This window comes from Chrysoperla carnea, chromosome 5 (assembly GCF_905475395.1).
Source record: "Chrysoperla carnea chromosome 5, inChrCarn1.1, whole genome shotgun sequence".
NCBI classification, from domain to species: Eukaryota; Metazoa; Arthropoda; class Insecta; order Neuroptera; family Chrysopidae; genus Chrysoperla; species Chrysoperla carnea.
The window spans coordinates 26,941,250-26,954,850 of NC_058341.1; the positions used below are offsets into that span (position 1 = coordinate 26,941,250).

Sequence of the window (13,601 nt, forward strand, 5' to 3'; positions counted from 1 at the left end):
TGGTTAAACATATAATTAGGTTTAAAATAAATTAGTCGATACCTGTTACCCATGATCCTTCCTTAATAATAAAACGAACAAAGACAATTAAAACACTAATTATTTCTTTTTTCTTTTAAAATTTTTAACACGTAAATTTCAAATTAGCTTAGTTTTATCTGTAAAATATTAATTGGATCCAAATTAGTATGAAACAAAATTTTCGAAAAAATTAGAAAAAAAAAATGTACGTGTTTTACCATTCTAAGTATTATAACTATAACATTATTTGACTGAGTATATTTCGGTTTTTCATTTGTAAGCACAGTTTTATTTAAATTATTAAATTATCTACTTGACCGAGATAGTTCTTAATGTTGGTATTATGATTATAAAGCTTAAAACTTGAGGAGTATTGATAAAAGTTTTTTATGTAAATGTTAACATTTTTAAAAGCACTTATTGACTAAAAACCAACCTTTACTAACATTTCTCTAAAATCCATGTAAAAAGGGCTGTTTTAATAATTAATTTATCGTAAACTGTACAGAGAATCGACTTGAAATGTATACACAAGACGTATTTTATTATTTATAAATTGACACAGGAAATTCAGATTCTTGACAGAATCTTTTATTAAAATAAAGAATACATCAAAGAAAATAAAGGTTCAAAATTGAAATTTAAGTGCATAAAATGAGAATAACATTATGTATTAAAAGAGTCGTTGACCTTGTTGTAGTAAAAATAGATATTTTTGAGTTTTTGATGTGTAATGTTCAAAAATCGTTAAGATATGAATGAAAATAAATATAACACTGTTATTGAAATGTATTTTGTCGCTTTTAAAAGAATGGCTGTTTTTATAAGATATGGAGAGTTATTCCAGGGTAGGACTTATATATGTCCTCTATCATGTGCAGACTATAAAAAATTAATTAGGTTTTTCTGTTACCAGCTGACAGTCTAACACCTCTTTGTTATAAACATAATATCAATATTTATTTTCTTCCCTTCGGTCGGAAAGTGTCATGCTGTGCTAAACGATGTTGTCGCCTTCCGTCTTCGCCGAGCAGAAAAATACTATATATATACATCACGGGAGCAAGTAAAGAATGTCTCAGGTCTCATGTTTGTCAATGAACATGGGATGTGAATCATTCGTTATTTTTGCTCCCTAGATGTGGAATATACTGGAAAGTTGATAATACATATCTACCAAAAGGTCGCATTCAGATGAACTGCTTATTTTCGACTAAGTGGCTCTAATAAATAATATTACATTCCACTTAGTATTTACAGGGTAGGTTTTAATAGCACTTTTGTTAGATATTTTATTTTAAAATTCCTATAATGTCACTCTTATTTGTTCGATTCTGTACAAATAATTGAAAAACTAAAACAATTCATAAAGAACAATATTTAAAGTTTTAGCATTTTGAATGATAAGAAAATACGTAACTAAATTCCTTTATAGAATAATAATATTATATTTGTAATATAAATTATATAAATGATAAGATGGATGTTCAGTTAGTTTTGAATTCTTGTCATGCACGATAGCAATAACGTATAACAATAAACATATTTTATTACATATCCTAATCTGATTTTCAATTTATAGTATGAAAAACTTTTTCGAACTTTTTTGTTTTTTAATGGAAAATTTGATTTTTGTTGTAGCTAAAATAGCTAAATTATTATACTCAAGTTAGAACATAATGCATTTATGTTTTTTAATTAAATTTGAGCTCAAAACGAAAACTAAGCACATGAGTGATAATTAGCAAAAAACTGAAACACAAAATTAGTGGGTTTCAAAAAAATACCAATAGGATCAGATCAAATTTGAATGTGTCATCAAAAAAATCGAATTTTTTTACCTTTATGACGTCATCAGAATCCAATAATATTAATTTTGCTCCATCACAACCAAATTTTATTCAATTTTTATAAACCAAGTATGTAATCCTACTAAATTTGGGTTATACTTTTCAAATTTGTGATCAAAATTAATCTAGCTCTAATAGGTTTCAAGAATGTGGTGTCCTGGTCCCGGAATTAAGCAAATAAGTGATAGCTAGCGCAAAACTGACAATACAGCTGAAAAAATGACCCAAAGTTAGTGGGTTTAAAAAAAACTTCCACTAAGATCGGATCAAATTTGCCTGTGTTATAAGTCCTATGAAAGAAAATGCTCCACATCGACTCAGGAACTCATTTACTACGCTGCAGAAAGTTTTTTGCGTGCTATTTCCTAGAATAATCCGATGTCCAACATGTTTCTATATATTTTTCTAAAAGCCCACAGTTTGCTTTCCGATATTCTTATAGGCTTTCATATCTTTTTCTACCAAAACTTTTATATGCAATTAGTCATTCATTATTAAATGACCTCCCAATAAACATCCAATATAGAACAACAAGTTTTAATAATTTGATAACATGTTTGAAAATACCGATTCTAGTATAACTTTAAATATTATAAATAATTATGAATAACATATCCGGTGTAATATTTAGTATAGGCTATAAGTATTTCAATAATTTTTTTGTTACAATTCCATAAAAACCTCATTTTTATACTAAAAACGATAATCATTATAACAAAAGTGTTAAAAAAATTATTATTTGGTTTAAATAATTGAGTTTTATATATTTTACTAGGTCAAATGGCCTCAAGTGTAATTCTTTATTTCGAATTAATTAACTTTTTATACAGAATGTTCAGTAAACCGTTCAACGATAAATAGGTTTTGTCATTTAGAAGTGTTTAGATAAACCTAGAGCCAGTGGTCAGTTATTAAGCCCCCCTTCGAGTTCGAGTTATTAAGCTACCCTTCTCATTTAGTGTAATTTGTGCATTTCATGAGGTGATTGATTTTCTATGCGTAATATCATTCTTATAAAAAGGCAGTATTCATTAAACTAGGAAAATCGCAAAATAGTGATATTCGAAAAAAACGATATTTCGGATCGATTTCCGGTATTATCTCGAAAATTATTCGCCCAATCGTTAAATGAAACCGATTTTTGTATTTTTGGGTCAAAATTACCTTATATACAGAGTTTTATCGAAATTGGAGACGGTAAATTTGTATCGATTTTTTGCAATTTTTTCAAGGGGTACCCCTTAGAAAAATTCGAAAAAATCGTAAAAATTTATTTGTTTCGGAATTTGATGATACTCAGTTTATAAGGTAATTTTGACCCAAGAAATTCAAAAATCGAGTTTATTTGGCGATTGGCGGAGTAGTTTTCGAAAAAAACGATATTTCGGATCGATTTCCGGTATTATCTCGAAAATTATTCGCCCAATCGTTAAATGAAACCGATTTTTGTATTTTTTGGGTCAAAATTACCTTATATACAGAGTTTTATCGAAATTGGAGACGATAAATTTGTATCGTTTTTTTGCAATTTTTTCAAGGGGTACCCCTTAGAAAAATTCGAAAAAATCGTAAAAATTTATTTGTTTCTGAATTTGATGAAACTCAGTTTATAAGATAATTTTGACCCAAGAAATTCAAAAATCGAGTTTATTTGGCGATTGGCCGAGTAGTTTTCGAAAAAAACGATATTTCGGATCGATTTCCGGTATTATCTCGAGAATTATTCGCCCAATCGTTAAATGAATAAGGAGTTTTAAAGAGAAATTTCTGAGAAATATTTCTCATGTGGTTGTGACAATCACACCAGTATTTTGTTATAATATTTAAAAGGTGATATAACCAACCAACCAAAAAGATTCTTAAAAACTATATTGCATTTCATAACAACAATATTTGAAATTTTTTAGACAGTGTATTTTACTTTCATACAAACAACTCATGCGTTTGTGTCCACTTCACCACTCAACCCCGTACGATAGTTGTATCACATTCGTCGCCCCATTCGCCATATTTGATCTTGCGATGAGGTTGAGACAATTTCGGTTGATACTAAAAAATTTTTTCTTTAGTGCAACTAAAAAAGGAATAACTAAACTTTCTGTTATCTTTAACGCCAGGGTACACTTTGACAATTCATTTTATAAAGTGGTGCAATACACTCCTTAGTTCAAAACATTTATTTTTCAATTTTACTAGAGTTGCCATCATTGTGGGCGTTAGAACGACGTATTTTCGCGCTAGGATTTTTCCGAACTATATAGAAAATTTCTTAGAAAATATTATTCTAATTGTCAAATGGGTTGGGTCTTTATTATTCTAAATAAGCCAAATACACGAACATTTTACCTATGAAAATGAAAGCTATTTTGAAATCGTTTGCAAATTTTTTAAAACTAAATATTTTGTAGAAAGAACAAAATTAAATAGAGTCGGTAAATTTTTAAACCGAGGACTAAACCATATTAAGTTTAACATACTAATAATCTTTTGTGTAAGCAATTTGTATCAATTTTATAGTTCAAATAAGTTTTACAGTTATTTTATTATTGTATATTATTATTAATCATTATTATAAATATAGACGATTTTATTATGTGTTTTATCACATTATTATTAAATTTATCTACACACAAATGATTCATTCAGAATGGTACTGAAACCATTTGAATGTGTTTAGATAAATATTTTAAATAATTATAACTTGATGTATGAGTGATACATGTGTACATATTTGTTTATTCAAATAAATAATAATAACAATATACTAATATTATTTTATGGAAGCCTGTTGAAAAAACGGTATAACAATAATGATGTGAATGTCACTCGTATATTTCCGAAATGATAATAAGACTGTATGAACAGGGAGCAGCTAAATCGGCCGCAGTTTTATCTTATAAAATTTGCAATTAATCATGCATTTTATTTAAAATATGACTAATTTTCAATTATTTACATGTAAATAGTATAGTAAATATCAAAGTAAAATTATTGAAAAATAACACTTTATTAAAGATGTTTTATTAGAAATTGTGAAACTAAGAGACGAAATTGCTGCAAAAACAATATTTTTTAAATGTAAATTAACAACATATTTAGTTATTTAAATTTGTTAGAAAATAGTATTAAATTTTCAATGTAAAACATATATACAATCCATAGAATTATATGTTCATTAATACAATTATTTTATCACAATGGGCTCTATATCCTAAGTGTGTCCTTCGTGGACAGCCAATATAACCTAACCTATAAAATACAATTATTTTAGTAATTACTGACATAAAACTCATGCACGGAGCGAATAGGTCCAAGTGTCTACATACCAATATTATTCACAGTTTAAAATTGTATTCAAGAGAATAATTCGAAGAAAAATTTGATTAAAAAATAAACTTCAATAATTGTTGCGTTTAATAAGGAATTTATGCAGGAAAGCGTGTTTTGTCATTCAGTATGGTAGGAAATTGAGGAAAACTAAGTTACGATTTTTATTTGTTTGGTTTATACAGATTATTTATGCAATTAGCTCTGTTAGTTGATGTATTTCTTGTTAACGATATATTGTTATACAATGGATATTCAAGACAATTGTATATAATTTAATGATCTAACATGAAGGTGTTAAAAAAACAGTTATACTGTGTTAGTTAATATTAACATTTTATTGAATTGTTGTTTAATTTTGAATTTACTCCTACAATTGTGCTAAAACCTTGCTTGTTAAACTTCTCGAGCATGTGTGTTAAATCCTTGCTTGTCAACTTCTCCGGTAAAATGCATAAAAAGAATAGGAATAAAATTTATTTTAAAAAAAATTAAGTAAAATACTTTTTCTATTTTGGTTCGTGTCGTGAAACTATGCAAAATCAGCGTGATACAGAGTTTGTTGATATGATAGACTGAGCTCGTAATTCGTTATTTGAAAGCCATCCACAACAGCAAAAATGATAATATCTCCATAAAAATATTTTTAATTTTCGAATACACTGAGATCAGATTAATAATTTGAAAGGTATGTTATGGATGCCGTGAGTGGAAAACCGCTGCCCAGAACATTTTGCGTTTACTAGAGAAATTATCACATTTTCTAAGTCTAAGATTATGATACTTCTTCACATGAACTTGTTTTCCCAAGCACTCTACGATGGTGAAATAATGCAGTTTTTGAGAAACTGTTCGAAATATGCATAAAGAATTTCTTTGAATAAAAATTTTATGATTAACTTAAATATATTCCCAATTCAATTATCAAAAATTGTAATGCATATATTTTTTTATCAATTTTGCCTTGAATTTTAAATAAATACCATAAAACCAATTTTATGAAAATTGATACTGCCTGTGGAAGAAGGCGGATTTTTTTTCGAATTACAAAATAATGTTTTACCAATACAAAACCTTCTAACTTAATTACTCGAAATGCCAAAATGTATTATTGGTCGTTTTTCAATTCCCGGTCGATATATTGAATTTAAAAAAAAAGAAGCTATATTCTACAATTTATAGCTATGTAAAAATTTTTTCATCCTGTGTTTTCCTGGCCCACTTACTAGCGCCGCCCGTGAATATGACAAGGTTCTAACATTATTCTGAGAGTAAAGATAATATTAAGATATCCTATACAATTGAAGGCTAAAACAATTAATAAATTATGAATTTGTATAATAATAAATGGTGTGATAATTGACATTATAAATGCTTTTTGTTTGAATGAAACATTAACTTTTTATTATTAAACTCTGTAAAGGTCACCAGTTTAAATGTATGTAAACTTTAATAAATAAAAACATTCATACATTTATTTTTAATTAGAATCTTATCGGTTCATTTGACCTTTAAGGTTTGAGTTTAAATTCTTCTTCAGTATCTCATTTTTACGAATCTTGAAAAAGTGTTCAAATAAGACATTTTCTAGGACAATAAGAAATATTCATGAAATTTAAATTTGGTTTAAATATTTTTAAACTTTATTGGCTGGACATTTGAACTAAACCATTATGTTAGTAATTAATATCTTTTTAACTACTTAAAATTAATTAATATAAGTACAAATTCAGTGAGAAATTCAAATTTCTAAAACGGAAATTCAAATGTTTAAACGGACATGACGTCATAGTATGTAGCTTGTCAGACTTGTTGACATTCTCTATGATATTAATTACTTATTTTTGGATGGTATTACCATGGATATGTACTATAATTACTACATAGGTGGATATTAAACCTGTAGTAAACAGTACATTGAACTGTCACAAACTGACAGATCAGATATTAATACGTGACAGAAAGCGCCAAAAGGACTGCGTTTAAACATCTCAAAATTATTCTCTATTTTAAATATTTTTTTACACTTAATTGCATCATTTTTAAACAGTATTCATATTTTTTACTATGTTATAACGGTGTAAACAATGAATTATAAATATAAATAAAATACATGAATATTCCCTACTGTCAAAAATTATGAAAATCCATTCTATTTTAAAGAACGATCTAGATATTTCGAGGTGTAATTTCATTCTATATTTCGATATTAAGAATGAACAAAATGAACATTTTAACAACTGGCGACTTTAAATTGTAATTACTAAAGCTTGAATGTATTCAAAGATAACCTATTAAGTTCAACTATTATATTTTTCAGATACTTATCATATAAAATAAACTTCGTAATCAAGAGTTAGTTTTAATAATGGGTCAAATTAATACAATTGAGGTTTGTTTTATAGAAATAGAACAAAAGCTTTAGTTAGGGAAAGCTTTCTTATAAAAAGTATGCTTAGTTATACTAATTAGAATATTACAGTAGAACCTCGATTACACCAAATCTCCACAAATTAAATGTTCCATTTCTCACACTGAAATTTCACTTACTTTATATATAAAACTTGTGTAGTTTGAGCTTTGGCTCACAATAATTCAGCATACTTGGAGAAAAACACGGTTTCATATGATTTTAATACCAAATTTCAAATGTTTTGGAGAAGTGCTTTTGTCGTTCAGAATTTTTGGTGATGTGCGATTTTTACCGTTTCTCATTAATTTCTTTCCCATAAACTTATCGAGGTTCTCCTGTATTTAGAATGTGTTTTAATATTAACAAAATAATGACGAAAAATCAATAGAAGATATTAATTGCTTTTTGATAACCATGTGTGTCGAATACGTACATGAAAACTTAATTTATGTCTTTAATACGGGTTCATCAGTTAAAATAACTCATTTGCATATCAATAACTCTGGTGTTTTTTGTATGGTGTAATGACCTATCAATAAAATATTGTCACATGACTTTTTCAAACCCATATTGTTGACATTCCCAAAGTAATATATGACAAATATCATATTTCCCCCCATTTTATTTCAAAAACCTTTTCCTCGAAAACATTTTCGGGTTATTATTCTGCAGAGTTGGTCATTTCAATCTATACACCTAAATATCTCGTTTTGTACTTAATAAATCAAAAAATAACTTTAAAAAAAGTTGCAGAGAAATTTTTTTTTAAAACATTTTTTCGAAAAACGTTAGCTTTCAGAGGAAATGCAACTTTAAAATATATCATTATTGCATATTTATGAGTTGCATTTCTTCCTAAAGCTAACGTTTTTCGAAAAATATTTTGAACAAAAATTGTTAGTTTTTTTTTATGAGGATCAAATTTCTAATTTAAAGTGTTACAGTGCGTTTTTTTCTTTGAACGTAGAGCCAAGTTCGTTTACTAACACCAACCCGTAAAAAATGAGATTTTAGAGAAATGGGAAAAGAAAATTTAATAATTTTTCGGTTAATATTATAAGGTAAAAGGAAATTATATGGGCATATGATAAACAAAATTATAGACTCAAAGACAATAATTTAAACATTTGTTTAATGTTTTTGTTTTTTGTTTTCAGGTGTCCACTGGTGGACCAACATCAATGGCTGGCAATAAATCATCATTACGAATGGGGGACAAAGAAAGAAAGATCGGCCATCGGCGAGTTGGTGTGGGTGGTGAAATCACGTACAAAAAGATTCAAACTTCGCAGATTATGGGATCAATACAATTGGGTACAGTATTTGTTTTCATCTTTGTTATAAAATATCATTGGTGTAGATTTTCCAAAAGAAGAGCCTATGACGAAAGTTATCACGAACATAATCCATGCTTTATTTAGCTTTGGAGATCGACAGGCAGCAAATATATTAAAATTTTAAAGCTTTGATTTTTCTCATGAAAAAATGTTCCCATAAAAGGGCCGTAAAACTTTATATATAAGCTATAATAATACCTTTTGCTATCTCAACACATACCAAGAGGAGGAATAAAGACACGAAGAAGCTACATTTAATTTTAAACACTTTTAAACTTCCATAACTCCCAATACTCGATAATTTGAACATTTTTATTGAGTAATATATCTCATGAGCTACGAGTTATCGAGATTCGCTGTATAATTTCCATTCAAGATTTAAATAAAGTAAAATAATTTAATAAAATTTAAGACAACTTTCTTTAAAGAAAAGAATACATAATTTTTGTTTGCATGATGTGATAACAGATAGAGATCTTCTTTTTAATAAACATTTGGGTTTTAGTCCGGACGCCAGCTCCAGTGTTTTTTTTCTTATTCATTGTGTTTTAATACATGCGTTTATTTTTCGAGAGTATTAATCCCAAAATTGGTGCATTAATTAATTATTAACAATTTAATTGTTTATATGGTTATAAAAAATTATCTATGCTAATGAGATTGGCTATAGAAATGATTATAACTTGGTTATAAATAATTAAAAAGATATGAATGACATTTTTTTTATTGCTAAGATGATCACCTTTAAAATGAGACGTCATTGACCTATATCTAATGGAAGCTGAGTTATAATTGACTAAGTCCATGAAAATGTATTTTTGCACTAAATTATTCACAAATTTTTTACTAATATTCTTCGACAATCCAAAGAAAAAATGTTTTAATTAAATTATCCAACTATTTTAATGGCTACAATCTCCATATATATATAGCATAAATAATTTTTAATGGTCATTTAAGCAATTAAATTATTAATAACTAATTAATGAGCTATTTTCGCATTTAAAATTAAATCAGCGTATCAAAAGCATCAAAAAATATATAATACATTTTTAAATTTTAACGTAATGAAGCTAAAAAAATATTCGAAACCCCAGCTAGCGTCCGGACTATTAATACTACGGGTAGTATAATATTTAAAAAAACAATTGTTATAATACTCGTGCGATACAATGTTTATAAATTCTTCGATGTTTCACTTTTTTTAACTTTCACACAGTGAATGTAGCGTAAATAATTTATAATTAAATTTAAAGTAATTATTCAATGTTTTTTATCTTGCATTTTTTTTTTGTCTTAATCAAATGAAATGAAAACGTATCGAATTTAAATTGAATGCAATCACTAATCAATTTTTATCAGTTGTTCGCGAAGGCTCATTGTGTCAAATCTTCTAATCATAGGCGGATAGGTCTTTCCTTACTCTAAGATTCAGGTTGAGTTGTAAGTCACGAAGTTATTAAAAAAGGTGGGTAGGGTTTCCTTCCATTACCGTAGATCAATGCGATGCGTTCTAAAACCAGTAGACTTTATTAAGGGTGGGCCAGATGCAAAAATGTGCAAAAACTTTTCGTCTTAGAATTCCATTCTCTATCCAGCTTTCAAAAAGGAAATGTATAGATTTTGGCGAGTATCAAACCTATACGTCCCTAGTTAATTCTCGCAAATGGTTACTTTTACGGAAAAATATCTCTGAACTTTTTTTGTAGATAAATAAATGACAGCTACAATTTATTACACATCGTTTTTTCTTGAAAAATCCTTCCATTTGGAGTTAATTATAAAAATGTATATTTTACGACCTTAGAATCTACACAACTATTTTCGTGGCACTCGGGTAGATGAAGCGAGAGTGTTACTTTCAAAAAACACTTTTTTAACTTTTAAATGCCTATTTTCTCGAATTAATTATAATCTAAAAACTTTTGGGTCAAAATTGTACTCAGAAAATGAATTTTAAAAATGTCAGGAACGAAATAAAATATATAATAAAATTGGGTGCTGTAAACTTTCAAACAGAAAGAGATAATTAAGAGTTTATTTAATATAATAAAATATGTGCTTATTCTTGTAATAAATAACTTCGCTGTTATTTTTACTATAAAATGCAAGGTTAGAGTGCTTTCAGCATATTTCACGTCTAAGCTATAATAAATGTTTCCGCCTATTGATTTAGTATAACATACATATTTATATAATCAATCGAATATAATATATAGGCTGGTATGCAAAAAAGATATATCTGATATGCTTTTTTATTTTTTGCAAGCCTAACCGCATGATGGTTGGTAAATTGATAGTTGGTGGATACGACAATATATCTGTCGGTTCCCAACCAGGTGTAGTGAAAACAAATGTATTGTATTATCACTATCAACTATTAGACGAGTAAGATATTTAGATTATAATGGATGTCTCCGCAGCTAATATACAAATTTGAGTAAACATTTTTTGATAGGCAATACCCCTCTTTGTGGTCCCTTCCGTAAATAAAATACCTAAAAATTCACATCTAAAAATTTTTGACGTTAAATTGATGAATGCTGCATAGAAATTTTATTGATTTTTTTTTTTCGTTTCGAGATTACCTTACATCAACATCAGTTATTTATGACCAATGATATATATTCTTCTAATTATTTTATTCTCTTAAAAGCATTCTCAAAAATTAATTTTCAAAATTTCTTTTTTAGGGATCCAACATGCAGTCGGAGGTCTGGCATCGAAACCTGAACGTGATTTACTTATGCAAGATTTTATGACAGTAGAAACCACCAACTTTCCAAGTGAAGGCTCAAATCACACTCCAGCTCATCATTATAGTGAATTTCGTTTTAAAAATTATGCACCAATCGCATTTCGTTATTTTCGTGATTTGTTTGGTATTCAACCTGATGATTTTTTAGTAAGTGTTAATTTAATTTTTAGTTTGCAAATAATTGCAAAATAATAAATTAGCATTAATTTGTATGTTTCACAGTTTTTTGCAATGTTATTTTTAATATTTCAAAGTTCATTTATCAGATCATAGATCAGGTTGGATATAAAGTCTAAGTTTTTCATTTAACTATACTGACTTTTTAATGGTAGGAAAAAAAAACTCATGAGCAGCTAAGCTCCATCACAAAGGTCATATTTCCCCATTAGATGATTCATGTTATTAGATTTTTATTGGTATGGGATTTTGGTCTTTTCATGTTATTGAGCGCTTAAAATATTTACAAAATATGATGTGGAATGGAACGTGGGCACGGTCAAAAAGCACTTCCTTAACATTTATATTCTTAATTTGTCTCAGGCGAATGTTCAACTCTCTTACTGAATTTGGTGTGGTTGTAGAGGTACGCAAATTATTAAATTTCGCAGTTCTGCGAAGGGGATAGAGGTATTTGAAAATTGGCACCTCCAAAAGCATTTCCTTAAATCCAACTTACAAATTTTCAACCGTATATCTCAATCTGGAGAGATGTGAGGGAGGGAAATGCAAAGCCTCAAACTATGGAAATCCATAATATTTCGACATAATAAAAAAGGGGATATGGCTGGAAAATTGTTATATACGCTTAAAAGGACTATACAATAGCACCAATCCTTGAAAATGTCAAAAAAACCAATCCTTGAAAATCCCATCCAAATTGCTTAAATCAACCAGTCTCCTCCCTTTAATAGCATCGGTCCTACTAAACAAATCAACTAATCGAATTCCAACTCATGCGAATTAAAGGGGGGCCGCTAGGAATACCCAAAAAGTAGCGCAGCGAAAATTCTAATAAAACGTAAAAACGGATTTATAGCATATCCCACTAGCAAAAATTCTGTACCGAAACGACATTTTTTGATGACCCAAAAATAAGGAATACTTTGCAATCAATTCGGCGGAATGTACAACAATTTATTACTTTTTAATCATCCTCTATAAAATTTATAAATTAAATTTTATAAAGGTAAATATTTAAAATTACAAATTCACTTTATTTGTCAATGCAAATATAAATATCAGTCAAAATAAAAAATAAAAATCTTGTTTATATTATCAATTGTTGTCTATATGAATCATCGAATATATTTTAATAATTTTGCATCAATTAATCGTCAATGAAACTTATTATCAAGTTCAAATGAACTTTTTTCTATAGACAAAGCCAATGTTTTATAAACATTGATTCTTATATAATTGATAATATAATGGATCTTTTGTTTTAATCCGTTTGACGATCTTTCTAACAGTAGGAAAATTTCTAGTTTAACGTATCACATAATAATATTAAATCTAAAACTACATATTAATGTGACCTTTAAGAAACTAGACTGTTTATTTACATTAAAACGCTTATATAAAAAAAAAAAAAAATGGAAAAACCAAGGTAATTCTTGAAGTAATTTAAAAAAATGGAAATACCTTTTTGTATATTGTCAAAGAGTGGAATATTTTACGTTAAAATAAGTACTTAGATCATTGGCCCAAGAATGTTTAGGGTCACCATTAGATTTTTCGTTGAAAATTACTTAAAAATGATCTCGTAGTCATTAGGTCACTCGAATATTCACACTTAATAGATTTGTTTTGACAATTGATACTTTTTTTTTTGAAACATTATACAAAAAAGTGTTTTTGCCTGAAGTTACAGAGATAGCTCTTTCATCACTTATGAA

The 13,601-nt window shown here is 27.8% G+C and overlaps 1 protein-coding gene across 7 annotated transcripts in view; it reads left to right on the forward strand.

Annotated features, from left to right (window-relative positions):
- The window catches only part of LOC123301489 (phosphatidylinositol 4-phosphate 5-kinase type-1 alpha), a 63,081-nt gene that overhangs the window by 19,210 nt on the left and 30,270 nt on the right, over positions 1-13,601 (forward strand). For all 7 annotated transcript variants that reach the window (XM_044884238.1, XM_044884240.1, XM_044884241.1 and 4 more), the window contains exons 3-4: positions 8,769-8,925; positions 11,642-11,853. In XM_044884238.1, the coding sequence (XP_044740173.1) occupies positions 8,769-8,925; positions 11,642-11,853 (369 nt within the window). The remainder of the gene's footprint in view (positions 1-8,768; positions 8,926-11,641; positions 11,854-13,601) is intronic.